The sequence below is a fragment of the Agelaius tricolor genome, unplaced genomic scaffold, assembly GCF_023055355.1.
Source record: "Agelaius tricolor isolate 1412-34295 unplaced genomic scaffold, bAgeTri1.0.p SCAF_86, whole genome shotgun sequence".
NCBI classification, from domain to species: domain Eukaryota; kingdom Metazoa; phylum Chordata; class Aves; order Passeriformes; family Icteridae; genus Agelaius; species Agelaius tricolor.
This window is the reverse complement of record NW_027269346.1, coordinates 141978-168335: the sequence shown is the minus strand read 5'-3', so window position 1 is coordinate 168335 and position 26358 is coordinate 141978. Positions and strand designations below refer to the sequence as shown.

The window sequence follows — 26358 nt, the reverse complement described above, 5'->3', positions numbered from 1 at the left end:
CCCCGCCACTTGCCGCCGTCGCCCCTGGCCCAGGAGCGCTCCTGGGACGCACCGCGAACACACCGGACCCCGCCGCTCCGGGAACTACTCGGGAACCGAGCCGGGACCCTACCGGACCCCCCAGCCCTCCGGGAACCCACCGGGAACCAGCCCCACCACCGGGAACTTGCACCGGGACAGAGCCAGGACACCAGCCCCGACCCCGGCAATAGGGACCCCTACCCAGGGCACCGGTACCGAGCAGCGAACCCCTCTCGGGACAGCGGGACTGAGACGGGACACCGTCCTCAGGCACCCGTACTGACCCCGGGCACCGGGACCCTCCCCGGGCACCGGCACTGACCGAGAACGCCGTCCCCCATCGCCGGGAACTGGGACCCCATCCAGGACCCACCCGGACCCCTGCCCAGGAACCAGGACTGACCCGGGACGCCATCCCTCAGCCCCGGGACCCATAGCGGGCACCAGCACCCAGCCAGGGCCCCACCCGGGACACCAGCTGTGACCCAGGACACCGGCCCCGACCCGGGACACCGGCCCCCAGCGCCAGCTTCGCCACCGGGACCCAGGAGCCCCACCCCGGGCACCCACAGGACCCCCACAGGACCCCGGCCCTGATTCGGGACCCACCCCACGGTACCAGGATCCCTTCGGGACACTGGGACTGACCCGCGACCCCCACCCAGCACCAGAAGTGACCCAGAACTCCCCCCCCACCCACTCGGGACCCTCCCCAGCACCCAGGAACCCCCCTGCCCACCGAGGAGCCCCCGACCCCTGCAGGATGAACTCCACTTACGAGGCAGCGCCGGGCGAGGACCCCGAGGAGCTCCCGGCCACCGAGAAGGACCTTGCGGAGGACGCGCCCTGGAAGAAGATCCAGCAGAACACGTTCACGCGCTGGTGCAACGAGCACCTCAAGTGTGTGCAGAAGCGCATCGTGGACCTGCAGCGCGACCTGAGCGACGGGCTGCGCCTCATCGCGCTGCTCGAGGTGCTCAGCCAGAAGAAGATGGGGCGCAAGCATCACCCGCGCCCCAACTTCCGCCAGATGAAGCTGGAGAACGTCTCGGTGGCCCTCGAGTTCCTGGAGCGGGAGCACATCAAGCTCGTGTCCATTGGTGGGTGTGCAAGGGGAACAGTGTGAGGGGGAAAGGGGAATGGGAGTGTGAGTGTGCAAGGCAGGGCAGGGGTGGTGCCCTGGGCAGAGCGTGGCTGTGGGTACAGAGTGAGGATGGGGCTGGCCGTGAGTGTGTAAGGCCAATGGACAAATGAGGATGAGGAATGAGTGTGCAAGGGTGGGAGTGAGGGGGGCATGGGAAATTGAAGGTGAGTGTAGGAGGGCAGGGGTGGACAAGTGAGGACATGGATGGGTGTGTAAAGGGATGGATGGGTGTGAATAGGGTGAGAGTGCACGGGTGGGGATTGCAGGAGTGGGAGTGGAGGATGGGTGTGCAAGGGGCATGATGGACAAATGAGGATGGGCCCGTGGGTGAGTGTGCAAGAGCAGGGTGATGGATGAATGGGAATGGAGGGTGTGTGCAAGAGTGAGGCCGATGGACAGATGAGAATGGGGATGGATGTGCAAGGGCAGGGGTGACAGGAGTGGGATGAGTGTGCAAGAGCGGCGGAGGGATGGGAACGGGGGTGAGCGTGCGAGGCTGGAGGCACCGGGCGGGTGTGCAGGGGGTGCGTGTGCGAGGGCGGTGCGGTGTCGGGCCGGCCCGCGCGGGGCCGTGCCATGCGGGAGGGTCCGGCCCGTGCCGTGCCGAGCCGGGCTGTGCCGTGCGGACCGGGGGGTCCGGCCCGTGCCGAGCCGAGCCGTGGGGGGGGGGGGGGTCCGGCCCGTGCCGAGCCGAGCCGGGCTGTGCCGTGCGGGTGGGCTGAGCTCACGCTTGGCCCGGGGCCGGGGCGCTGAGCTCACGCGCGGGGGGGCCCGGCCCGCACTCGCACCCACCCCTGCAGGGCCCCAGCGCCCACCCCCACCCGACAGCTGCACGGTGACCCCCCCGGCACGGGGCAGGGCTGGGCCCCCCCGCTCGCCCGGACCGGGGCTGCCAGACCCCCTCTCGCGGTGTCACCTCCCCTCCCACGCGCGTCTTTGCTCCCTCCCGGGATCCCCCAGGTGTGACCCCGAGTTTTGGGCACCCCCCAGGTGTGACCCCGAGTTTTGGGCACCCCCCAGGTGTTGCCCCCCGGAGCTCCCGGCGGGGAGGGGTTTGTCCCGCCCCGTCCCACATCCCCCCATTTCCTCCCTGAAACGCGATCGCTCGTGGGGGGAAGCGGCGGGGGAAGGGAGCGAGGGAGGGTCCGCTCCGCGGGGCGCTGGGGGAGGGACCGGGATGCCTCGGGCCCCCCTCCCCCCCCAGCCCTCCCCTGCCTCAGTTTCCCCACGGCGGCACTCCAGGAATGCCTTGGGCGGGCAGGGTGTGGCGTTCCTGGGCGCTCATTGGGGTCCCCCGGGTGCGGCCGGGGTTGTGCCCCCCCAGGGCGGGTGCTGGGGTCGCTGCAGGGTGTGGGGGCTCGGGGTGCTCGGGGGGTCCTCCCTCGCTTCTGGGATGTCCCCAGGCAGGTGTTGGGGTGCAGGGTCCCGTGGCACTGCCGGGGGTGTCGGGGTGCCCCGGGACGGGTCTGGGGTCGACCCCGTTGTGCCACGGGATGTCGGGGTGTCAGGGGTGCCCGTGGTGGTGCTGTGGGGTTTCGGGGTGTCAGGGGTGCCCGTGGTGGTGCTGTGGGGTTCCGGGGTGTCAGGGGTGCCCGTGGTGGTGCTGTGGGGTTCCGGGGTGTCCCAGGCAGGCCCTCCCATTATCCCCATTCCCGCAGACAGCCAGCACGACACCCTGAGGCTGATTCCGCGGCTGTCAGGGTGCGGGGGTCCCTCCAGCGGGTCCCACAGGATGTCGGGGTGCCCCGGGGGGACTCCCGAGTCCCAAGGGATCTCGGTATTCAGCCCCCCCGTTTCTGCCCCACAGACAGCAAAGCAATCGTGGACGGGAACCTGAAGCTGATCCTGGGGCTGATCTGGACCCTCATCCTGCACTATTCCATCTCGATGCCTATGTGGGAGGAGGAGGAGGACGACGAAGGCCGCCACCAGACCCCCAAGCAGCGGCTGCTGGGCTGGATCCAGCACAAGGTGCCGCAGCTGCCCATCACCAACTTCAACCGCGACTGGCGCGACGGGAAAGCGCTGGGAGCGCTGGTGGACAACTGCGCCCCGGGTGAGCGGCGGGGCCGGGGGGCACAAATGGGGGGACAAATGAGGGGAAACTGCGCCCCGAGGGAGGGGGGAGTAGGGGGCGGGGGCAGGGGGCAGCTGGCAGGGGTACGGGGGGTACGGGGTGCAGGCTGGCTCGGGGGGCACCGATGGTGGAGATGCTGGGGGCAGCAGGCGCAGAAGGGGGGTCAGGATGGGGAGCAGGATGGGGGTCAGGATTGGGGGTCAGGACGGGGGTCAGGACAGGGTGCACCCCTGACCCTTCTGCCCCCCAGGTCTGTGCCCAGACTGGGAGAAATGGGACCCCAACAAGCCGGTGCAGAACGCTCGGGAGGCCATGCAGCAGGCAGACGACTGGCTGGGAGTCCCCCAGGTACGGGCATGGGGGGCGTGGGGGGCACTGGGGGGTCCCAGGTACATGGGGGGGCACTGGCACTCACCCAGGTACGGGGCAGGGCAGGAACAGGCGGGGGGGGGGCACTGGGAGAGGATGCTGGGGGTGCCAGGGCCTGTCTGGGGGTGTCCTCCGGCCCCACAGGGGTCCCGGGGCATTTGGGTACCCCATAGCACTCGTGGGTGTGGTGGGGGTGTGGGTGTGGGGGGTTCCCCAGCCCAGCAGCGAGGGTCTCAGGAGGGTGTTGGGGTCTCAGGAGGGTCAGGCAGGTGTCAGGGGCCCCTCCTGGCAGGGGGGTGTGTGGTGGGGGGGTTCCCCAGCAGGGTCCCCCTGGGTGGGGGTGCCAGGAGGGTCTGATGGGTGCTGGGCTTCCTGCCAGGTGATCGCCCCCGAGGAGATCGTGGACCCCAACGTGGACGAGCACTCGGTGATGACGTACCTGTCCCAGTTCCCCAAGGCCAAGCTGCGTCCGGGGGCCCCCGTGCGCCCCCGGCTCCCCGAGCCTGGCCGCGCGCGCGCCTACGGGCCCGGTACGGGGCTGGGGGGCAGCTGGGGGGAACTGGGGGGCTGCTGGGGTCCCAGGACAGGGGGGAGGTTTGTGGGGGCACCAGGGGGCTGGGGACCTGGCACAGGTGGGACATGGGACACAAAAGGGGCACGGAGCCCACGCAGGGGGAGCTCAGGGGCACAGGGGGCACACGGGGAGGGTACCGGGTGGGGGCCGTGGGGGCTTTGCAGCCCAGCACAAGAGAGTACCTGGGGGCTATGGCTGTCAGGGCATGAGAGTAAACCATGGACCCCCCCCCCCCCCCCAGCCCAGGGACTCCTCTCCAGTCCTGGGCTGTCACTGTGCCCAAGGACACCTGAGGGAAACCCCAGGGTCTCCACTCCCCACCCAGGGCTCCCCAAGAGTCCCCCTATGAGCAGGGACCCCTCAAAGTCCTGCCAGGCTCACCTGCCCATACTCAGGAGAACACCATTGACCCCCTGCTACCACCAAGGACAACCTGGGGGCCCAAAGTCCTGGGGGGTTTTGGGGGCTGGGCCCCTCCCTGACTCCCCCCCCGACTCCCCCCCCTGTGCAGGCATTGAGCCCCAGGGGAATGTGGTGCTGCGCCCTGCCCAGTTCACTGTGGAGACCCTTGAGGCGGGTGTGGGCGAGGTCCTGGTCTACGTAGAGGACCCCGAGGGACACACTGAGGAGGTACAGGGGGTCCTGGCCCCCCCTCTGGGGGCTCCCCCAGTCTCCCTCTCTGGGAGACCCCCCCAGTGCCCCAGCTCTGTGTCACCCTCCCCCTTCCCCCATTTTGGGGTCTCTTCCACTGCAGGCCAAGGTCGTCCCTAACAATGACAAGAAGCGAACGTACAGCGTCACCTACGTCCCCAAGGTTGGGGGGCTGCATAAGGTGAGCCCCTTGGTGACCCCCCCAAGGCAACCCTTCCGTGCTACCCTCCCTGCAACACCCCCTGCTGTACCCCCATAACACACCCCCTGTGATGTCCCCGTGACACCCCCACCCCGTGACACCCCCGCCCCGTGACACCCCTGTGTCCCAGAGTGGTGGCTGCCCCTCCCACACCTCCCTCCCAAGGGGAATGGGGGACCCCTGGCACAGTGGGGTTTGGGGGTCCCTAGGGGGTCCCTAAGGATCTCTGGGGGGCTCCCCTTGGGATCCCTGGGGGTGGCACTGGGTGGCCCTGGGGTGCCCTATAGGGTCCCTGGGGTGCCACACTGAAGTCTCTGGGGAGAGGTGCTGTGATGGGGGACCCTGGAGTGTCCCGTTGGCATTCCTGGGTGTCCTCTGCTTTAGGGTCCCTGGAGGGGACAGTAGGGAGTCCCTGGGGTGGTCACTGCTGGGGGAGGGGGGGGGGGGGGGGCTCCTCTTCAGCTTGAGATCCTGGGAGGTGTCCCTGGGGTGTGCCAAGTGCTGTCCATGTCTCTGGGGATCCATGGGGGTGTCCCTGGGGATCCATGAGAGTGTCCCTGGGGTGTGCCAGGTGCTGTCCATGTCCATGGGGATCCATGGGGGTGTCCCTGGGGTGTTCCAGGTGCTGTCCATGTCCATGGGGATCCATGGGGGTGTCCCTGGGCTATGGTGTGGCCGTGGGGGCTGTGGTCCCTGACCCCCTTGGTGTCCCCTGACGCCCTTGTTGTCCCCGTGCCCTGCAGGTGACAGTGCTGTTTGCGGGGCAGAACATCGACGGGAGCCCCTTTGGGGTGAACGTGGGCATGGCCCTGGGCGATGCCAGCAAGGTCACGGCGCGCGGCCCCGGCCTGGAGCCCGTGGGCAACGTGGCCAACAAGGCCACCTACTTCGACATCTACACTGCAGGTGGGGCACCGGGGGCTCTGGGGACATGTCCCTGGCACGGCCAGGAGACTGGGGACATGCCTTCATGGTGGCACGGCCATGGCATGGCCCAGAGACTTGGAGGACGTGTCCTTGTGGTGGTGTGGCTGTGGCATGACACACTGGCACTGTCCATGTCCTCGTGATGACATGGGGTGGCCTGGTGGCCCTGGGGTTGTGTCCTTGGAGTGGCAGGGCTGTGGCATGATCTCATGGTGGCTTGGGGACACCTCCTCCTCATTCCAGCATGGCCAGGTGGCTCTGGAGACATGTCCTCGAGGTGGCCTCCATGTAGCATGACCTGGTGGCCCTGGGGCCACACCTTTGTGGTGACATGGCCGTGGGGTGGTCTAATGGTGGCAGGGCCATGGCATGGCAAGTGGCACCCAGACTGTGTCTTTCTTGTGCCATGGCCATAGGTGGCCTGGTGGCCTTGGAGCCATGTTGTCAGGGTGACAGGGCCATGGCATGGCTGGGTGACTCTGGGGACGTGTCCCCACGGTGGCCTGGCCATGGCACTGAGCGCGTGTCCTGGCGATGGCAGGGGCTGGCTCGGGCGATGTGGGGGTGGTGATCACGGACCCCCAGGGCCGACGGGACACAGTGGAGGTGATGCTGGAGGACAAGGGGGACAACGTGTTCCGCTGCACCTACCGGCCTGTCCTCGAAGGGCCACACACCATCTGTGTCACCTACGCCGGCGCCCAGGTCCCCAGGAGCCCCTTCACTGTCAACGTGGCTGAAGGTGAGGCTCCCTCCTGCGTCCCCACGTGGCTCCTGAACATTTGTGGCCACTGTAGCTATGACAATGACACCTGTCAGCGGCCCCACGTCACCCAGCTGTGACCACGGTGGCCCCAAGGCACCCAGTGGTGACCGTGGTGGTCCATGACACCAATAAGTGACCACGGGTGAACCCATGGTCCCCTCACACTCCCCAGGGTGTCCCTCTGGCACCTCTGTCCCCAGGGGTTGGTTCCTTGTGTCCCTGAGAATGCCGTGGCACTCCCCTGTCCCCAGGGCATCCCCAAGGCATCCCCATGTGCCGCTCCCAGCCCTGGGACACCCCCGTTCCTGTCCCTGGGGGTTCCCCAGGGTGCCCCTGGTTCCCGGTGGTGCTAACGGGATTTGCAGCCTGCACCCCCTCGGCGGTCCGGGCCACGGGCAGGGGGCTGCAGCCACGGGGCGTCCGAGTGCAGGACGTGGCCGACTTCAAGGTTCTGACGCGGGGCGCGGGCAGCGGGGACCTGCGGGTGACACTGCGGGGACCAGGTACGTGCCACTGTGGGAGCATGGCGGGGCTGGCAGCCTGGGGGCACCGTGGGTGTGGGCAGCGGGGACCTGCGTGTGACACTGTGTGGGAGCATGGTGGGGCTGGCAGGCTGGGGGCACCGTGGGCTTGGCCACTGGAAGGATGTGGGGAGGGTCCTACGGGGGGGGCCATGGGTGAGTGTACGTGTGGGGGTCCCCCATGGAATGGATACAGATGGGGGACCCATGGGAGTCTGGGGTTGGGGACACCGTGGGGGTGACCACGGGGAGGTGGGTGCATGGGTGGGGGTCCCATGAGGCTGTCCATGGAGGTTGGATGGCTGGGGGCCATCCTGGGGTTGACCATGGATTGGGGTGCCATGGGAGTGCATGGCTGGGGTGCCCTGGGGTGGGTGCCCATTTGACCCCTCCCACAGGGGGCACGGAGGAGCCGGTGACGGTGCGGGACGTCGGTGATGGCGTCTACGAGTGCGAGTACGTGCCCCGGGTGCCCGGCACCTACCAGGTGTCCATCACCTGGGGCGGCTACGCCATCCCCCGCAGGTCAGTGCCCAGCACGGGGGCAGGGGCAAGGAGGGGGTGGGTTTGTGCGGAGGGGGGGGTGGGGGATGTACAAACCCACCCCTCACTGCCCCACCACCCTCCCAGCCCATCTGAGATGCAGGCGTCCCCCTGGGGTGGGGGGTTTGGGGAGTGTGGGGTGTGTGTGGGGTACAAGCCCTCCCTCATCCTCCCGACCAATCTGAGGCGCAGGTGTCCCCCCAGCAGTGGGACATATCTGGGGGGACTTGGGGGTGCAGGTGTGTGCAGGTGTAGTGTAATCCCCTCCCTCCCATTACCCCAGCCCATTCGAGGTGCAGGTGTGTGAGGGGATGGGGGTGTACAGGTGTGTACAGGTGTGTTACAGCCCCCCTCACACCTGCCTGTGCCCCCAGCCCGTTCGAGGTGCAGGTGTCCCCCCAGCCGGGGGCACAGAAGGTCCGGGCCTGGGGGCCGGGGCTCGAGGGCGGCGTCGTGGGGCGCCCTGCAGACTTCGTGGTGGAGGCCGTCGGCACTGAAGTGGGGACACTCGGTGAGCAGGGGGGGTGTGGAGGTGGGGGGCACTGTGGTGGGGACCCTGGGTGAGCCCTGAAGGGGGGGACATGGGGACAGGGATGGGGCACCGTGGTGGGGACATGGGGACAGGGCTGGGGGTCCTGTGGTGGGGACAAGGGTGTGCGTGGGTGACACCCTGGTGGGGACACATGGACAGAATGGGGGCCACCATGGGGCAGTGTGGCACTGTGGGGGGTGCCAGTGTGGTGGGGACTAGGGCACGAAGTGCGTGAAAACCCACTGAGGACATGGGGACAGGCTGGAGAATGGGCACCATAGTGGGGTTCCCCACTGCTGTGGTGACACAGGCATGCAGAGGTGGTGACAATGGGGCAGGTTGGGGGGTGGCCCCAGAGGGATCAGGGGGACACGGGTGGTGCCACACTGGGGGGACATGGTCACAGAGAGGGGACAATGGTCTGGGGGGACATAAGGACATGTTAGGTGTCACCCTGCTGGGGGCCTGGGCACAGAGGGGGGATGAGGACGAGCTCTGGGGGTGGTGGCACAGACACGGTGGGGGGAGGGGGTGAGCTCTGGGGTGATGGCACAGACACAAAGGAGGATGAGGATGAGCTCTGGGGTGGTGGCACAGGCACAGAGGGGGGATGAGGATGAGCTCTGGGTGGTGGCACAGGCACAGAGGGGGATGAGGATGAGCTCGGGTGGTGGCACAGGTACAGAGGGGACAAGGATGAGCTCTGGGGTGGTGGCACAGGCACAGAGGGGGATGAGGATGAGCTCCGGGGGTGGTGGCACAGGCACAGGTAACGGTGGCTGCGGTGCCCGCAGGGTTCTCCATCGAGGGCCCGTCCCAGGCGCGCATCGAGTGCGATGACAAGGGCGATGGCTCGTGCGACGTGCGCTACTGGCCCACGGAGCCGGGGCTCTACGCCGTGCACGTGGTCTGTGACGACGAGGACATCCGGGACAGCCCCTTCATGGCTGATATCCGCCCCGCTCCCCCCGACTCCTGGCCTGACAAGGTGCTGCGACCCATGGCAACCCACGGATCCTGCTGTGCCCTGCTGCGCCCCATTGCACCTCACCTGTGGGTGCTGGGGGTGCCAGCACCCCATTGCATCCTTCTAACCCCCCCCTCCACAGGTGAAGGCCTTCGGGCCAGGGCTGGAGCCCACTGGCTGCATTGTGGATCGCCCAGCTGAGTTCACCATTGATGCCCGTGGTGCCGGCAAGGGGCCCCTCAAGCTCTATGCACAGGTGGGAGCTCTAGGGGCTGCTGGGTGACACTGGGTGCTGTTGAACACCTTTGAGTACTGTTGAACAATGCTGGGTTCCGTTCAGTGTTGTTGGGCACCTCAAGCACTATTGGGTGCTGTTGAGCACCCTTGGGAGCCACTGGCCAATGCTGAGAGCCATTGGGCACCTTTGGGTGCCACTGGCCAATGCTGAGAGCCATTGGGCACCTTTGGGTGCCACTGGCCAATGCTGAGAGCCATTGGGCACCTTTGGGTGCCACTGGCCAATGCTGAGTGCTGTTGGGCTCCCTCACCTCCCCCCTGCTGCTCACAGGACGCCGAGGGCTTCCCCATTGACATCAAGGTGAAGGACAACGGTGACGGCACCTTCCACTGTGTCTACGTCCCCACCAAGGCCATGAAGCACACGGTCATCGTCGCCTGGGGGGGCGTCAACACCCCCAACAGCCCCTTCCGTGTGGGTGTCGTGGGGGCCCATGGGTGCTGGGGTGGCCGTGGGGGTCCCTTGAGGTGTAGGGAGGGGGTGTTGGTCATGGAGGGTGTTAAGGTGTCAGGTGTGGGGCATGGGAGTCCCATGGGGCTGGGGGTCAGGGTGGGGCTGGGGGCCCATGCGGTGATGTGGATGGAAATGGGGGTCCCATGGGGTGCTGGATATGGGGATGGAGGTCCCAGACCCATAGGGTGCTGGGGTAGGGCTGGGGGTCTCATGGAGTGCTGGGGATGGGAGTCTGGAGTGGCTGGATGGAGGCAGGGTGCCGGTGGTGGTGTTGGAGGTCCCGGTCCCATGGGGTGCCAGGGAGAGAGGGGTCTGTGCCCCTGCCCCATGAAACACTGTGGGCCCGCAGGTGAGCGTGGGTGAGGGCAGCCACCCCGGCAGGGTGAAGGTGCACGGGCCAGGTGTGGAGAAGACGGGGCTGAAGGCCAACGAACCCACTTACTTCACCGTGGACTGCAGTGAGGCTGGACAGGGTGGGTGCAATGAGGGGGGAACTCCTCTGTGGGCATGAGGCTTGTGTCCCTGGGCCAGCATCCCTGGTCCTGGACCATTTCCGCCAGTCCTGCTCCATCATTCCTGGATCAAGGGTCCTTTATTCTGGGCCCATCAGTTCTGGTCCTAGTCCTGCATCCCTGGTCCTACATCCCCGATCCTGCATCCCTGATCCTGGTCCATTGTCCCTGCTCCTGGGCCTGCATCTCTGTTCCTGCACCTGCATCCCTTGTCCATTATCTCTGATCCTGGTCCATCAGTCCTGTCCATCCCCTCCAGTCCTGATCCAGCCCCCTGCCCCCTCTCCCCGGTCCCACTCCTTTGTGTCCCCCTGGGAGGGCCACTGACCCGGCCACCCCCACAGGTGACGTCAGCATTGGCATCAAGTGTGCCCCGGGTGTGGTGGGGCCGCTGGAGGCTGACATCGACTTTGACATCATCAAGAATGACAACGACACCTTCACGGTCAAGTACACGGCGCCGGGCGCGGGGCTCTACACCATCATGGTGCTCTTTGCCAACCAGGTCAGGGTCCTGGCACTGCCCCACATCCCCTGGAGCCCGTCCTGCCCTCTGTGGGGTGCCCCCAGCCCCAGGGCCCAGGTAGGGCCGAGGCTTTGACGCCGTGGAGCCCCCGTGTGACTGTGCCCTGGTCTTGGTCCCCAGGAGATCCCTTCCAGCCCCTTCCGCATCAAGGTGGACCCATCCCACGATGCCAGCAAGGTCAAAGCCGAGGGACCTGGGCTCAGCCGGACAGGTGAGGGGCCAGTGGGGTGGAGCACATGGGGTGGGGGTGATGGGTGCTGTGGGGCAGGTGCTGCGAGTGCTGTGGGTCCCACGGTGGCTGACACAGGGGGGCAGGGGTGGAGGTGGGGATCCCCACCCATTTCTGGGTGCTGTGGGGCAGGGACTGTGGTCCTGTGGGTGCTGTGGGTTCTGCAGTGACCTGAGCTGATGCTGTGGTGCAGGGGTGGAGGTGGGGACCCCCACCCACTTCCGCGTGCAGACGCGGAGCGCGGGGAAGGCCCCCCTGGACGTGCGGTTCGTGGGGTCGGGGCCGGGCCCGGCGGTTGCTGACTTCGAGGTCATCGACAACCACGACTATTCCTACACTGTCAAGTACACCCCGCTGCAGCAGGTGCGTGCTGGGGGCACCGGGACCCCGGGCAACATCCCATGGAGGCACCCAACCAGTGCGGGCACCCCAACCCACAGGGTCACCCCCTGGGGGAATGTATGCCCAACGTACCGGGGCTCCCCGGCCCATGGGGTACCCAAGAGGGGCCCCCTCACCGACATCCCATTCCCTGGGCTCCCCCAAGGACACCCCTCCATAGAGCCCAGTGTGTAGGGGCACCCCATGAGCACCCCCTCCCCATAGGCACCCCCAGCTCCTGGGCAACCCACCCCTATGAACCCCCCCATTGCCATGGACACCCCACCTCTGTGGGCACCCCTAGGGGCAGCTGCAGCCCCACATGTGTACCTGTCAACCCAGGGCACCCCCAGGTCCACGGATTCCCCCACCCCTGGGAATTTACCGTCCCCAGCAGCCATGGGTGACCCCCAGCCCCCCTCAGCCTTATGGCTATGTGGGCACCCCCTTGGAACCCCCCAGCACCATCCCCTGGGTGCCTGCCCTCTGCCCCATGGCTGGGTGCTGTGCGGGGGTCCCCAGGCACACCCTGAAGTGCAGTTGTTCCTGCAGGGCCCCCTGTCTGTGGTGGTCACCTATGGGGGGGACCCCATCCCCAAGAGCCCCTTCCCCGTCACTGTGGCTCCCCCCCTGCAGCTGGGCAAGGTCAAGGTGCAGGGGCTCAACAGCAGTGAGTGCAGCACTGGGGGAATGGTGGGGGGACCCCGAGGGAGGGGAGTGCCCTGCATGTGGCGTGGAGTGGGGGGCGGGCCCTGGAAGGGACACCTGAGCACTGGGGGCACCCTGGGGAAAGAGACCTTGGGGGGGACACCTTGGGGACAGGATCAGTCTGGGGGGGCACTCTGAATGTGGGGGAGGGCACTCTTGAGTGTGGGGTTCAGCATGGGGTGAGGGCACATGGGGGCACGGACAGTGCATGTGGGGGTACCTGGGTGGGGGATACACACCCTGGTTATGGGGTGCAGCTTGGGGGCCCCAAGGGTGGGTTGGGGGGCACCCTAGTTGGAGAGCTTTGGGACTGCCTGTGCATTGGAGCAACCAGGATATGGGGGACAGATATGGGTGGGGGCATGGGGGGGACACACACCCTGTGGGGAAACAATACCCTGGATATGGGGGACACCCTTGGGTGGAGGGGACACACCCTGGGACAGACACACACACCCTGCCCCGCATCTGGGGGACACATCTGGGTATGGGGTTCTCCATAGGTCTGGGGGCACCCCAGGGCATGGGGTGCCCCTCTGACCCCCCATTCCCCTGCAGAGGCAGAGGTGGGGCAGGTGCAGGAGTTCCAGGTGGAGGCCCAGGGTGCAGGAGGCCAGGGTCAGCTGGAGGTGAAGGTGACGGGCCCCTCACGGCGCCCCGTGCCCTGCACAGTGGGGCCTGCCCCCCCTGGGGGCCCCCACCCCGTCACCTTCACCCCCTCCGAGGAGGGGCCCCACCGCGTCGAGGTCACCTACGATGGGCACCCGGTTCCCGGCAGCCCCTTCCCTGTGGAGGCTCTGCTGCCCCCTGACCCCTCCAAGGTGAGCCTGGCACACACGTGTGCCACAGGGATCTGTTTGTGTCCCAGCCCCTGTGTGTCCCTCTGCCCTCCTGGCCCCCACGCGCTGCTCACAAGCCCCAAATGTGCCTATACCCCCATAACCCCTGCATGTCCTCCCTGACCCCCATGTGTCCCTGTGCCTGCAGGTGGTGGCCTCGGGGCTGGGGCTGCAGGGCAGTCACCTGGGGGTCCAGTGACCCCTACCTGTCCCTCTGTCACCTTGCCCCCTACGTGTCCCTCTGTGCCCTTCATCTCCTCCTGTCCCTGTGTTCCCCCTGACTCCCATGTGTCCCTGTGCCTGCAGGTGGTGGCCTCGGGGCCAGGGCTGAAGGGCGGCCGTGTTGGGGTCCCAGCCCCGTTCTCCATTGCCACGCAGGGCGCGGGCAGTGGGGGGCTGGGGCTGACAGTGGAGGGGCCCTGCGAGGCCAAGATCGAGTGCCAGGACAACGGGGACGGCTCCTGCGCCGTGTCCTACCTGCCCACGGCGCCCGGGGAGTACCACATCAACATCCTGTTTGCCGGGCGCCACATCCCGGGCAGCCCCTTCACGGCCGCGGTCACGGCGCCCTTCGACCCGGCCAAGGTGACGGCCTCAGGGCCAGGGCTGGAGCGCGGCCGCGCCGGCGAGGCCGCCGTCTTCTCCGTGGACTGCTCCCAGGCCGGCGAGGCCGAGCTCACCATTGAGATCCGCTCCGAGGCCGGCGTCAAGGCCGAGGTGCTGGTGCAGAACAACCGCGACGGCACCTACGCCATCACCTACACCCCGGCCTGCGCCGGCGCCTACACCATCACCATCAACTACGGCGGCCTCCCGGTGCCCAACTGCCCCGTGCGCGTCACCGTGGACCCGGCCGTGGACACCAGCAGCGTTAAGGTCTACGGCAAAGGCGTGGAGCCGCGAGGTGAGCGGGGGGCCGCTCACCATGGCGCCTCCTTCCCTTGGGTGGGGGTCTCCTTCTCTCCAGCAGCATCCTGTTCCTGTGGGCATCTCCTCCTCCTGGGTACCCCTGTGGACACCACCACAGGCATCTCCCCTCTATGAGCATCCCCGTGGGCTCCCCATCCCCATGGGCACCCCATCCCCGTGGGCACCTCGTCCCTGTGCATGTCCCCTCTCTGAGGACATCCCTGCCCACAGGCATCCCAGCCCCATGGGCACCCCATGGACAGCTCTTCTCACGTAGGGGATTTCTGGGCACCCTCTAGACATCCCTCCATGGACACCTCCCCCTTGCATGGACAACCCCGTCGCTGTGGACACTCCCGTGGTCACAAACATCTCCTCCCCATGGGCATCCCCTCTAATGGGGGCTCTCCTGGGCACCCCACAGGCAACCCCCCCTTGCCCTCACCACTACTCAGGGTCCCTGTGGTTTTCCCCTCATTCCTGGGGGGAAGTTCTGGGGATGCAGAGGGTGTGGGGTGGGCGCCCCAAGGGTGTGCCAGTTCCCCCCTGAAGCTGCTGTGTGTGCCGAGGGGGCAATGGGCTCTCAGAGGTTGCTGTAAGGGACCCTCAGGTGAGCTCTGGGTCCCCTTGACCACCCTGTACCCCTCAGGAGTGCTGCGGGAGGTGGCCACTGAGTTCACGGTGGATGCACGGGCACTGGCCCCCACCGGGGGACCCCACGTCCGGGCACGGGTGCTGAACCCCTCAGGGACCCCCATCGACACCTTCGTCACCGACCTCGGCGATGGCACCTACCGCGTGGAGTACACACCCTTCGAGGAGGGTGAGGGACCCCCACAACCCCCCGGGAGAGACCCCCAGGTCCTCTTGCAGAACACAGACATCCTGGGGGACTCCCAAACCCCTAGGGACCCCCAGCCCCCTGGGAACCTCCAGGGACCATGAGCTCCCCCAGGGACTCTGCTCCTACACCAGACTCCAACTTTCCCCCAGGACCCCAAGTCCTGGCCAGGCATTCTCCATTCCTCATGAGGGACCTTCAGAGAGGGAGGGACCTTCCCGTACCATGTCCAAGTGGGGACCCCCTTCAATTCCCACTGGATCCCCAGAACCAGGAACACCCAAGACCCCTGAGACACCCCCAAAATCCCAATCTGGGACTCCCAGCCTCCCCAAAAACCTCATCCAGGGATCCCCAAAACCCCCAAGACCTTTCAAACCCTACTGAGGGATCCCCAAAATCCCCTGAGAATCCCCACCGCAGAGAGCCCTTGTGCCCCCTCCATGGGCAGTGTGTGATGGTGTCCCTGTCGCAGGACTGCACCTGGTGGAGGTGACATACGATGACGTGGCGGTCCCCAAGAGCCCGTTCCGTGTGGGGGTGGCCGAGGGCTGCGACCCCACCCGCGTTCGGGCACACGGCCCCGGCCTGGAGGGCGGCCTGGTGGGCACTGCCAACCACTTCACTGTGGAGACCAGGTGGGCACTGACCCCCAGCCTCAACCCAGCCCTGCTCCCCAAAGGCCAAATCCCTGCCCTACAAATGCCCTGCCCGAGCCGTGTTCCACACCCACGGACCCCTCATGCTGTCCGTGTTGGGGGGTTTGGGGTGGGCATGGCTCCCTGCTTCAGTGCGGAGACCAGGTGGGCACCAGCGCTGAGTCCCTCCATTCCCACACCCACAGACTCCTCCCCCAGAGATGTCACCTCCATCCCAAGCCACCATCTCCACTGCCTGTCGTGGAAGTGCCACCACTATCCCCTTGCAGCTGTGCCCTTCATGTGCATGTCCCGTCTCTATCCCACATCACCAGCCTGCCACCTCCATCCTATGCTGCCACTCTGGCATCTTCATGTTCTGCCATGGAGGTCCCACACCCAACCTCTTGCATCCTCTACCACCTGTGTCCTTTTCCATGGATGTGCCACCTCCATCCCATGTCACCAAACAGGCATCTCCCCCCCTGCTATGAAAGTGCCACCTCCATCCCATGTCACCAGGATATCATCTCTGTCCCCTTGCTATGGAGGTGCCACCTCTGCCAGGGAGGTGGCACCTCCCTCCCCCTGCCAGGGAGGTGGCACCTCCATGTCCCCACCATGGCAGTTGTTCCCCCTGGCCCCTCCGTGCCTGTGTCACCTCTCTGAGTGGTGGCGTGTCCCCAGGGGCGCGGGCACTGGGGGGCTGGGCCTGGCCATCGAGGGTCCCTCAGAGGCGAAGATGTCCTGCAAGGACAACAAGGACGGGAGCTGCGCGGTGGAGTACGTCCCCTTCACGCCTGGTGACTACGACGTCAACATCACCTTCGGCGGCCACCCCATCCCCGGTGCGGGCACACACAGGGACAGGGGTGGGGGGACATGTCCTGGCTGTCATCTCTTGGTCGCAGGGCTTCACTGTGGTCATGCCACCCATGGTGGCTCCACAGCCAAGTTGTCCCCTGCCTGTGCTGTCCCCATGGCCATGGCTTTGGTACCCCTGTGGCCACACTGACCGATGGTCGTGTTGTCCTCATGGCTCCCATTGACCCCATGGCCACATTGACCTTATGACACACTGGCCCCACAGAGTGTCCACGCACATGATGGACACGCCAACTGTACGGCCACGCTGTCCCTGTGCCCCTGTTGAGCTCATGGCCACGTTGACCTTGTCCCCATGCTGACCCCATCCCCACACTGACCCCATCCCCACACTGACCCCACACTCACATTGGCAGTGGCCACACCGCCCCCATCCCCAGCTGCCCCACGCTGCCTCCCTCATGCCCTGACCCCTCTCTCCACACAGGGAGCCCGTTCCGGGTGCGAGTGCGGGATGCTGTGGACGCCTCCAAGGTGACGTGCTCGGGGCCAGGGCTGGGCCCCAGTGTCCGTGCACGGCTCCCCCAGAGCTTCACCGTGGACGTCAGTGCTGCGGGACGTGCAGCCCTCGAGGTGACGCTGCTGGGACCCACTGGTACGTGGGGACATGGGGGGCATGGGGGGCCTGTGTCTCGTGGGGTGTCCTGACCTCTGGGGTGTCCTGCCTCTTGTCCTACTCCGTAGGATGTCCTGGCCCTTGGATCCCATGGTCTATGGAGAGTCCTGCCCCCTGGGGTGCCCTGACTCCTGGGTTGTCTGGCACCATGGATGCCCTGTTCCAAAGGGTGTCCTGCCTCACGGTGTCCCCTGTTATATAGGGTGTCCTACCTGTAGACGTCTCCTGCTCCATAGAGTGTCCTACCCCATAGGACATCCAGCCCCATGGATACCCTTCTTCATAGGGTGTCCAACTCCATGGGGTGCCCTCCTCAGGGATACTCAGATCCACCCAGGGAGGTTGTACCCTACATGCTGCTCTATACCCCCGATGTCCTCCTCTCCCACACGTCTCCCTGCCTCACATGTCCCCACCCCACATGTCCCACTGCCCCGCAGGGCTGTCGGAGCCAGTGGAGATCCGAGACAACGGTGATGGCACCCACAAGGTCACCTACACCCCAGCCACCGATGGGCCCTACACCGTGTCTGTCAAGTACGGGGGGCAGGAGGTGCCACGCAGGTGAGACCCTGCCCCGGGTGGGCACAGGGGGACAGGATCCCCACACAGCCTGGAGATCCCGGCACCCTCCTGACTCCCTGCCTCCCCCAGCCCCTTCAAGGTGACGGCGCTGCCCACCCACGATGCCAGCAAGGTGCGGGCGAGTGGCCCCGGGCTGAGCGCGGGAGGGATCCCTGCCAGCCTCCCCGTGGAATTCACCATTGACGCCCGCGACGCCGGCGAGGGACTGCTCACGGTGCAGATCCTGGTCAGTGCGTGAGGGGGAGACACGGGGGAGTGTGAGGGTTGTGGGGGGCGCACTGAGGATGGGCTACTCACAGTCCAGATCCTGGTCAGTGCAGGGGGGGTCATGGCTGCTGAGCCCCACATGGTGCCCTTTTCCCCACATCCTGGGGTGCTGAGCCCCACATGCTGTCCTTTCCCTCACATCATGGGGTGCTGAGCCCCACAGGGTGCCCCCAGCACAGGGCACTGATGGGGGTTGCCTGCAGGACCCCGAGGGACAGCCCAAGAAGGCCTCAATCCGGGACAACGGGGACGGCACCTACACAGTGTCCTACGTGCCCGACGTGCCGGGGCGCTACACCAGCACTGTCAAGTACGGGGGCGACGAGATCCCTGCATCGCCCTTCCGGGTCCTGGCCGTGCCCTCTGGCGATGCCAGCAAGTGCCTCGTCACAGGTGGGGCTGCCCCCCAATGTCCTTATGCTGACCTATGTCACCCCTTGCTGGCCTCTGGCATCCCCTTGCTGCCCCACAGCATCCTCTCACTGCCCCACGATGTCCCCTCGCTGCCCCACCGCACCCCTCCCTGCCCCACAGCATCCCTCCTGCCCCACAGCATCCCCTCCTGCCCCACAACATCCATATGCTGACCCACAGTGTCCCCCTGCTGTCCCACAGCACCCACCCCAGACACCCCTGCCTTACCCCCACCACCCCATGGCTCCGTGGCTGCCCCCCAGCACCCCTGCCACCGCCCCCAGACCTGCCCCGCAGCGCGGTGGGGATGAACGGGTGCCCCCAGGACAGGATGTGCCGGCCCCCCCGGAGCCCCCCGGCCCCCTCGGCACCCCCGGCCCCCCAACCAGCCCCCCAACCCCTTCTCACCGCTCTCCCTGGTCTTTCTTGCAGTATCCATTGGGGGCCATGGACTGGGTAAGTGGTGCCAGGGGGCAGTTGGGGGGCTGGGAGGAGGCAGTTGGGGGATAGGTTTGGAGTCCCCCCGTGGCCCTGAGCCCACCCTCCCCTGCAGGTGCCTGCCTGGGCCCCACGATCCAGATCGGGGAGGAGACGGTGATCACGGTGGATGCAAAGGCAGCGGGACAGGGCAAGGTCACCTGCAAGGTGTCAACACCTGATGGTGCCGAGCTGGACGTGGATGTGGTGGAAAACCACGATGGCACTTTTGACATCTTCTACACTGCTCCTGAGCCCGGCAAATACGTCATTACCATCCGCTTTGGTGGGGAGCACGTCCCTAACAGCCCCTTCCATGTCATGGTGAGTGGGGCACTGTGGGGGGCACTGTGAGTCTGGGGGAGTTGTGATGGGTCAGACTTCGGGAGACCACGGTGTGGGCAGCGTGGAACTGGGAGACCACGGTGGGTGCCATGGGGCAGAGAGCTGGGACTCTGATGGGCACCGTGGGGTTGGATGATCATGCTGGGTGCTGTGGGGCTATGGGGTTGGGAAACAGTGGTGGATCCAAGGGGCAAAGAGTCAAGGGCACAACGGACAGCGTGGGACAGATTTTGAACACCAGGGTGAAACCATGGTGGGGTTGGAACATCATGGTAGGCATCAACAGACAGAGGACTGGGGCTGTGGTTGACACCAAGGGATAGAGAGTTGGGTCAGTCAGCGTGTAGTTGCAAGAGCACAATGGGCACTGCAGGATTGGGTGACCATGATGGGAGTTTTGGAATTGGGGAACCATAGAGGGGCAGTGTTGGAACAATAGTGAGACCATCATGGAGCTGAGAGTTGGGAGACTATGGTGGGCACTGTGGGGCTGGATGACCATGGTGGGCACTGTGGGGCCAGGGTTGTAGTGTTGGGAGTTAGGATCATGGTGGACACCCTGGATTTGGAGGTCATGAGGGCTGATCACAGGGCTGGGAGAACCCAAGGAGAACACCTTGAGCATTCTCATGTCCCCTCTATGGCCACCCTGGGGCTGGGAGCCCACCATGAGGTTCTCACCCTCCCTCTCTGCCCCACGATCAGGCCACGGAGGAGCCCCCAGCCACCGCCGAGAACCTCCGGCCTTTTAACCTCGTCATCCCCTTCACGGTGCAGAAGGGTGAGATCACAGGTACAGCACAGGGTTGTGGGGATGGGGACCACCCCTTCAGGCACCAGCCCCCCTCTTGGTGCCCCTACTGACAAAATACCCCCAGGTGAGGTGCGGATGCCCTCGGGGAAGACAGCGCGGCCCAGCATCACCGACAACAAGGATGGGACAGTGACAGTGCACTATGCCCCCTCTGAGAAGGGGCTGCACGAGATGGATATTCGCTACGATGGCAACCACATCCCTGGTGAGCCACTGGGGGCCACTGGGAGCCACTGGGGGCCACTGGGAGGTGGCTGAGGGAGGTTGATATAATTGTGCCCTGGCTGGGCTCCTGTGGGGCAGGCACGCACCACGGTGTGGAATGTCCCTGTGGAATGTCTCTGTGGGGTCCATGGTTGGTCACCCTTGTGTTGGGGTGTCCCCATGGGTCTCTGACCATTGTCCCTTGTGTCCCCAGGGAGTCCCCTCCAGTTCTATGTGGATGCCATCAACCCACGCCACGTCAGTGCCTATGGGCCTGGGCTGAGTCATGGGATGGTCAACAAGCCGTGCACATTCACCATTGTCACCAAGGATGCTGGCGAGGGTGAGTGATGGCCAAGGGGGGCTGGGAGGTCATAGGGACCCCCCAGTGCCATCAGGAGGGACTGGAGACCCCTGTTGCCTCCTGACACCCCTTGTCCCGTGCTTTCTGACAATGCCTGTGCCTCCAGGTGGGCTGTCCCTCGCGGTCGAAGGTCCCTCCAAGGCGGAGATTACCTGCCAGGACAACAAGGACGGGACATGCACCGTGTCCTACCTGCCCACAGCCCCTGGCGACTACAGCATCATCGTGCGCTTTGATGACAAACACATCCCGGGCAGTCCCTTCACTGCCAAGATCACTGGTGAGACAGGCTGGGGGCACAGTGCACAGTGGGGTCTGGGGGAGTTCTGGGGGTCCTTGGCAGCTCCGCGTGGCCATGGGGGCACCTGGTTGGCCATGGAGACCTCTATGGAGTCATGGCCATGAGGGCACCTGCGAGGCTGTGGGGGCACTTGTATGACCATGGGGGCACCTGTGGGTCACGAAGTCCATGACATGGTCATGGGGACACCTGTGGGGTAATGGGCACACTTGCCCCATGGCCATTGGGACAGCTGTGGTGTCTCTTGTCCATCCCTGGCCACCAGGATCCCCCCTCCCATGGCCTTGGGGACACTGTGAAACCTTGGAGTCCCCAACCCATGGCCATGGGGGTGTCATAGAGCTTTGAGGACCCCATCACAAGGCCCTGTAGACCTTGTGGGGACTCTATCCATGGCCTTGAGGATGCTATTCACACACCTTTGGGCAACCCCTGATTCTGAGGACCCTCTCCATATGTCCATTGGGACCTTGTGGGGCTTTGGAACATCATTCCACCACCCCTGGGATCATACTCATCTTGTCGCCCACCTTGGGCTGATGTCCCTGCTGATGGCATCTCTGCAGGGGATGACTCCATGCGCACATCCCAGCTCAATGTGGGCACCTCAACGGATGTGTCCCTGAAGATCGCAGAGACAGACCTGAGCCTGTTGGCGGCCACCATCCGCGCACCCTCGGGCAACGAGGAGCCATGCCTGCTCAAGAGGCTGCCCAACCGTCACATCGGTGTGCAGGGACACGGGGACACCACGGGGACACAGGGACATGCAGATGTGGGCACAGGAGAACTGGCACATGGGCACATGAGAGGAGGATGTGGGACCTGGGAACTTGTCGGGACAGGGAACAGTGGGGCTATGGGGTCACAGGGATGGGTGGCCTTGTGGCATTGGTTCAGCAGGGGGTTGGTGGCCATAGTCAGGGGACTTGGATGGTGAGCAGGGGCTGATGGAGGTGGCAGGGGCTGGTGGCGGTGGCTAGGGGATGGGGATGGTACATGCATGGTGGCCAAGTCTGGTGGTGGTGTGTGACCGCTGTGTCCTCCCCAGGCATCTCATTCACACCCAAGGAGGTGGGTGAGCACGTGGTGAGCGTGCGGAAGAGTGGGCAGCACGTCACCAACAGCCCCTTCAAGATCCTGGTGGGACAGTCAGAGATTGGTGATGCTGGCCGGGTCAAGGTGTGGGGCCAGGGACTTCTGGAGGGCCACACCTTTGAGGTAGCTGAGTTCATCGTGGACACACGCAGCGCTGGTGAGGACATGGTGGGGGATGGCCATGGGTGAGGGGGTAGCCATGGCCAAGGGCAGGATGGGGTGATGGCCATGACCATGAGTAGGTTGTGGCCACCCAAGGATGAGGTGGTGGCTATGGTTATTGCAGTGGTGTACTAAGGCCACGTGTGATGGTGGCCAAAGCTACATGTGGCCAGGAAGGGATGATGGTCACGGCCAAGGCTGGATGGTCCCTGTGGCTGGGGTTGGATGGTGGCTGTGGTGGTGATGTGGCCATAGCCAGGATGATTTGAGGACCATGGCCATGCTACAGCTGTGGCCAGCACAGGATCAGGTGGTGGCTATGCTATGACCTTCATCTAAATGGGATGGTGACCATGGTGGTGGCATGACCAATGCTCAGGTGAAAGGTGGCTAAGGCCATGCCATGGCTGTGGCCAACAGGATGGGCTGGTGGCCATGATTATGGGCATGGTATGACCATGGCCAGGATAGAGTGGTGGCCATGTCCATGGTGCAGCCAAGAGGGTGATGCTGTGGTGACCATGGCATGGCCGTGACCAGGACAGGGGTGATGACTGGGATTGGGTGGTGACCATGAACAGTTTGGGCCTGTGGTCATGGTTTGACCATGACCAGGACAGCTTCCATAGGACACCGCTGATCATGTCCCCATGTCCACCCAGGTTACGGCGGGCTGGGCCTGTCCATTGAGGGCCCCAGCAAGGTGGACATTAACTGTGAGGACATGGAGGATGGCACCTGCAAAGTCACCTACTGCCCCACCGAGCCTGGCAACTACATCATCAACATCAAGTTTGCTGACAAACATGTCCCAGGTGGGGCTGGGGGAAACATGGGGGACAGAAGGTTGTGGTGGGGAAGGGTGCTAGGACCCCCAGGGGGTGACTGAGGTAACTGTGTCCCACAGGGAGCCCCTTCACGGTGAAGGTGACGGGTGAGGGGCGGATGAAGGAGAGCATCACGCGCCGGCGGCAGGCGCCCTCCATCGCCACTGTTGGCAGCACCTGCGACCTCAACCTTAAGATCCCTGGTAGGGTTGGCCTTCCTCCTCCTCCTCCTCTTCCTCTTCCTCTTTCTCCTCCTCTTCCCCCTCCTCCTCCTCTTCCTCCTCCTCCTCCTCCTCCTCCTCCTCCTCCCTCCTCCTCTCACCCTCCCTCCTTCTCCTCCTCCTCCTCCTCCCTCCTCCTCTCACCCTCCCTCCTTCTCCTCCTTCTACTCCTCTTTTCTCCTCTCCTCTTCTTTCTCCTCTTCCCATCTTTCATCCTCCATTATCCTCCTCTTCATGCTCCATCATCCTCTTCTCTTGCTCCTCTTCTTCTCTCTTCCCCATCCTAATCTTCTTCCTCCTCCTGCTTTGTGGGCCATGGGGATGGAGACACATCTCAGCCACTCCAGCTCTGATTTCTCCTTGCTTCCTCTTTCTCTCCCCTCCGTGCGTCTGTGTCCATGTCTGTGTCCCTCTGTGTGCCTGTGCCTGTGTCCTTGCATCCCACTGTGCGTGCCACCCCGCACTGATGCCTCCATCCACATGTCTGTGTGTCCATTTGCTCCTATCTGCGTGTCCATCTCTGGCTTCATCCACCCTTGGCTCCACCCCTCCCTGCACCATTCTCTACTTCCAACCCTGTGACCCCCCTATGTCTCCACCCATCATGATTCCATCATCCCTGTGTCCATCCTTGTCTCTGTCCCTCCGTGTCTCCACTCATCCATGTCTCCTCCCATCACCACATCCATCCCTCTGTCCATTTATCCCCATGTCTATCCATATCCTCCTGTGTCCCCATCACCCCTCTGTGCACCCTTCCATTCCCCCTCCGTGCTCACACCCTGTGGTCCCCACGTGTCCGCACTGTCCCTCTGTGTCCCGCGGGACGTTCCCCAGGGAACTGGTTCCAGATGGTGTCGGCGCAGGAGCGGCTGACGCGCACGTTCACGCGCAGCAGCCACACGTACACACGCACGGAGCGCACCGAGATCAGCAAGACGCGCGGCGGCGAGACCACGCGCGAGGTGCACGTGGAGGAATCGACCCGCGTGGGCGGCGCCTTCCCCCGCGCGCCCCCGGAGCCCTTCGGGGCCTTCGGGGCCTTCGGGACCCGCGAGGGCATCGGCGCCTTCGCAGCCCCCGCGCGTGCACACGAGGGTGCGTCCTGCCCCGGCTCCTTTGGGGGCTGCGCCTGGGGCTGTGCAGCAAAGTGGGATGGCACGAGGGCTGCGGGTGCACGAGGGGCAAGTGCACACCTGGGCTGGGTGTGCAGGGCACTGTGCTTGCACGAGGGGCGGGTGGGCATGAGGGGAGTGTGAGTGCAGGGAAGTGTGTTTGCACAAGGGCTGGGTGCACTGGAGCATCAGTGTGTGTTTGCACAGAGCTGTGCTTGCACAAGGACTGGGTGTGCAGGGAAGTGGGCTTGCATGAGAGCTGGGCACACTTGCTATGGGAGTGCCCTTGCACACAGCTGTGTGTGCTCACACAAGGGCCCACCTATGTGTGCCCAGGACACACCTGGGACAGTCTCCCTGGCACATGCCTGGGGGCTGCTGTGCTGATGGGGAGTGCCCTTCACATGGGATTTGTGCGGAGGAGGGGGAAACTCTGGCTCTTTGCACATGCAGCTGCACACCTGCTTACGGGGTGTGTGTGCTCAGCCCAGAGGGCTGTGGGTCCCCTCAGCACGAGTGTGCAGTCCCTCAAGGGCGTGTGCATGTGTGTGCACACGTGTGTGTGAATGTGTGTGTATGCACGCTGGCAAGTGCATGTGTCCTGTGCATGAGGGGGTGCACTTGCAGGGTGGGGTGCACCCACTGGGGGGATGTACATGGGCTCTGGTGGGTGTTGTGATGCCAGGGCACACTAGTGGCAGGGTGGTGGGAGGACAGTGACAAGGGTGCCCTGGTGGTGGTGTAGCAGGGTGTTAGTGTGCCAGGGAGCCCTTGGGATGATGGTGAGAAGGTGATGGGGCATTGGGGTGCCCCAGTGCCCTGATATCAGTGTGACAGGATGTTGGGGTGACAGGATAACACAGGGCCCTGGTGATGCAGGGGCGCTGTGGTGATGTTTTATGGGGTGCCATGGTGACAGGATGACAGGGTGCCCCAGTGACAGGTGCTGGGGTGCCATAGTGACATGGTGATATGGAAATGGGGTGCAGAGGGGCTGGGGTGCAGGGGTACCCAGGTTACAGGATGATGGAGTGATGTGGTGACAAGGTGCTCTGGTGACAAGATGACAGTGTGTCATGGAGTGCTGGGGTGCCATAGTGGCGCAGTGGTGGTGTGACAACAATGGGGTGATGTTGGGGTGCCCAGATGCCTGCAGGGTGATGTGATGCGTGCCTGCAGGCAAGGCATCAGCGCAGGAGCTGGGATGCCATAGCGGTGGGGTGTTGGGGTGCCAGTGTGTTGGGGTGCCCACGGTGAGATGGTGCGTGCCTGCAGGCAAGGCGATGGTGCAGGAGCTGGGATGCCATAGGGGTAGGGTGTTGGGGTGTTGCTGGGGTGCCAATGGTTTTGGGTGCCCACGGTGACATGGTGCGTGCCCGCAGGCGAGGCGTCGGCGCAGGAGCTGTCGGCGCAGGTGCTGAGCCCATCGGGGCAGCGGCGCGAGGCTGAGGTGGTGCCAGGGGCTGCAGGGGTGTACAGCGTGCGCTTCGTGCCCCAGGAGACGGGCGCCCACACCGTCAGCGTCAAGTTCCGAGGGCAGCACGTGCCCGGGAGCCCCTTCCAGTTCACCGTGGGGCCCCTGGGCGAGGGTGGCGCCCACAAGGTGCGCGCGGGGGGCACCGGGCTGCAGCGCGCTGTGGCTGGCACGCCAGGTATGGGGGGGCTGCCAGGTGTGATGGGGGCCTGGGGGCTCTGGGGGCAATGGGTGTGTGGGTGTGATGGGGATGTGGGGGCAGTGAGGGAGGGGTGCTCTTGGGGTGATGTGTGTGGGATCTGGGTGCTGTTGGGGGTGTGGGTGGCTATGGGGGGGGTAGGTGCTATGTGTGTGTGGGGTGTTGGTGAAATTTGGGGGCTCTGGGTGCTGTGACGGGGGATTTGGGTACAGCTGGGTGTGGGGGCAATGGAGGGATGGCACAGGTGCTCTGTGTTCCATGGGTGGGACGTGGGTTCTCTGGGTGCCATGGGGAGGTGGGTGCAGGTCTGTGCTGGGTGTCACCATCCTGGGGTGCCATTGAGGGCCAGGGTGACCCTGGTG

General features: G+C 65.2%; 1 protein-coding gene across 1 annotated transcript in view; it reads left to right on the top strand.

The window, feature by feature from the left end:
- FLNC (filamin C) overlaps positions 1-26358 on the top strand; it is a 29795-nt gene continuing 3437 nt past the window's right edge. The window contains exons 1-40 of the mRNA XM_071418450.1: positions 1-1121; positions 2973-3221; positions 3493-3590; positions 3991-4141; positions 4697-4815; positions 4940-5017; positions 5782-5944; positions 6507-6707; positions 7097-7234; positions 7651-7777; positions 8170-8306; positions 9122-9315; positions 9437-9550; positions 9863-10006; positions 10395-10518; positions 10902-11062; positions 11204-11294; positions 11506-11675; positions 12246-12363; positions 12960-13222; positions 13547-14144; positions 14799-14972; positions 15466-15628; positions 16316-16476; positions 16941-17108; positions 17570-17693; positions 17784-17940; positions 18185-18374; positions 18828-18851; positions 18949-19196; positions 19923-20010; positions 20096-20236; positions 20450-20578; positions 20706-20879; positions 21467-21628; positions 21952-22155; positions 22823-22975; positions 23068-23190; positions 24046-24306; positions 25706-25975. Coding sequence (XP_071274551.1) covers positions 785-1121; positions 2973-3221; positions 3493-3590; positions 3991-4141; positions 4697-4815; positions 4940-5017; positions 5782-5944; positions 6507-6707; positions 7097-7234; positions 7651-7777; positions 8170-8306; positions 9122-9315; positions 9437-9550; positions 9863-10006; positions 10395-10518; positions 10902-11062; positions 11204-11294; positions 11506-11675; positions 12246-12363; positions 12960-13222; positions 13547-14144; positions 14799-14972; positions 15466-15628; positions 16316-16476; positions 16941-17108; positions 17570-17693; positions 17784-17940; positions 18185-18374; positions 18828-18851; positions 18949-19196; positions 19923-20010; positions 20096-20236; positions 20450-20578; positions 20706-20879; positions 21467-21628; positions 21952-22155; positions 22823-22975; positions 23068-23190; positions 24046-24306; positions 25706-25975 — 6889 coding nt within the window. The 5' untranslated portion in view covers positions 1-784. The remainder of the gene's footprint in view (positions 1122-2972; positions 3222-3492; positions 3591-3990; positions 4142-4696; positions 4816-4939; positions 5018-5781; positions 5945-6506; positions 6708-7096; positions 7235-7650; positions 7778-8169; positions 8307-9121; positions 9316-9436; positions 9551-9862; positions 10007-10394; positions 10519-10901; positions 11063-11203; positions 11295-11505; positions 11676-12245; positions 12364-12959; positions 13223-13546; positions 14145-14798; positions 14973-15465; positions 15629-16315; positions 16477-16940; positions 17109-17569; positions 17694-17783; positions 17941-18184; positions 18375-18827; positions 18852-18948; positions 19197-19922; positions 20011-20095; positions 20237-20449; positions 20579-20705; positions 20880-21466; positions 21629-21951; positions 22156-22822; positions 22976-23067; positions 23191-24045; positions 24307-25705; positions 25976-26358) is intronic.